General features: G+C 38.9%; 1 protein-coding gene across 1 annotated transcript; it reads left to right on the top strand.

Annotated features, from left to right (window-relative positions):
• Positions 1-71: 71 nt before the first annotated feature.
• On the top strand, positions 72-1,555 carry LOC105462047 (SPARC-related modular calcium-binding protein 2-like). The gene is made up of 2 exons (XM_011708572.1): positions 72-551; positions 821-1,555. The coding sequence occupies exons 1-2, from the start codon at positions 149-151 to the stop codon at positions 1,090-1,092; spliced, it is 675 nt and encodes a 224-aa protein (XP_011706874.1). The 5' UTR covers positions 72-148; the 3' UTR covers positions 1,093-1,555.
• Positions 1,556-1,579: the final 24 nt, after the last annotated feature.

Here is a 1,579-nt window from a genome sequence, read left to right as displayed (position 1 = left end):
TCTCTCTCTCTCTCTTTCAAATTGCAGATTTTTGTCTATTAGATACAGAAATTAAAATTAAACTGTCTGTTGTGGCTCATATAGATATATGTATAATAGGTACGTTGCAATAGATGAAAGTCAAGTTGAACGAGTGACATGACAAGACATGTATGACTTTTATTCAGAAACCCCGGCGTGCTTCTCAGCAAGACTGACCGCTCGACAGGGCGTACGGCCTGCCTGCCGACCCGATGGAACATATGCGCCGGTTCAGTGTCACGCGGAGACCGAGTATTGTTGGTGCGTAACGCCGCAAGGCCGGCCGTTGCCCGATACAACGGTAAGATACAAAAAACCAAGATGTTTGAGAGCCGGTTCCAGACCTGCTGCTGCTTCTACTAGGAGTGGCCAAAAGCGACGCTCACCTGCAGTCGGTAGGAAGCAACGTAGTCAGTACGTTAGCAATAGACATCGAAATACGTGCGATCGTACCGAAAAGTCCAAGTTTAATGGAAATCTCATCGAGAACTTCAAAATTGAATACAGGCGGACTAACATATCCGCTGAGGGTAAGCTCTATAAGCGACATGAGCAATCGCGTTAAGAATATACATATATAATTTATGATTAATCGATCTCTTCCGATTATAAATCGATAATTATAAATCGACCAACTGCAGATCCCAATCAGATAAGATCGAGCGAGCGAGCTTGTAACAACTTTAAAAAAGATAATTCAAATTGCAAGCTCGTATCGATATCGACCACACACGTTAGCACACGTAATTTCTTAATTATATCTCGCATATGGCCAACTACATTGCTTTCCTGTTGATAGATGATAAGAATGTCGAACGGGTGTTGTCGTGGAAATTTCTTATGCTGGACCAGAACGCGGACGGCTACTTAGATAAGGCTGAGTACAAGGAGCTCAGAAGACTCGCCAAGAAGGCGGTGAGACCGAAGAAGTGCGCACGCACGTTCGCCCGCACGTGCGACCTAAATCGGGATTTAAAACTATCCAAGCAGGAATGGGGTGCTTGTCTCGCCAATGATTTCACTCGTAAGTTACATACATACATATACTATACGTGTCTTTTTTTTAATTAAGAATTTAGTTTGTTGGGCACGAGTAAGCAAGCACGACAAGCATGCACATGATTTCTTAAATTGTCGGCAGTATCATCTTCTCTCGCTCTAATGTCGAAATAAGGATGATATGTATTTCACGCGCGCGATATATTAAATTTATTAAGTTAAAAGTTTTATGTATATAATGTACATACATATATATTGACAATTTTTAAAGATTATAATAATACAAAACATCGACTGTCAAAATAAAAGTACTCATTGGAAAGATGAGTTTTTTTTAAGCCTCCAATAAAAACTGTGTGCATCTACACACCTGTAATGGAGTCTATACAACTTGGAAAGAAATATATGGAATGGCAGATATTTTTTCAAAAAATAATAAAAAAAGATTAAAAACAAATCAATTAAAATTTTTTTTTGCTAGTAACAGTCTAGTAGTCTTACAGTCAACTACTGAATAAGTTTTCTCTAAAATATTCCTTATTGGACTTTAATATATTCG

The sequence above is a fragment of the Wasmannia auropunctata genome, unplaced genomic scaffold (assembly GCF_000956235.1).
Source record: "Wasmannia auropunctata unplaced genomic scaffold, wasmannia.A_1.0 LD272179.1, whole genome shotgun sequence".
Lineage (NCBI taxonomy): Eukaryota > Metazoa > Arthropoda > Insecta > Hymenoptera > Formicidae > Wasmannia > Wasmannia auropunctata.
This window is presented reverse-complemented; position numbering and strand designations above follow the sequence as displayed.

Excerpts from the sequence above, each read along its gene's own strand:
- LOC105462047 (XM_011708572.1), top strand. The coding sequence starts at position 149 with ATGTATGACTTTTATTCAGAAACCCCGGCGTGCTTCTCAGCAAGACTG. Across the intron at positions 552-820 it reads GACTAACATATCCGCTGAGG|ATGATAAGAATGTCGAACGG; the intron begins GTAAGCTCTATA and ends TCCTGTTGATAG.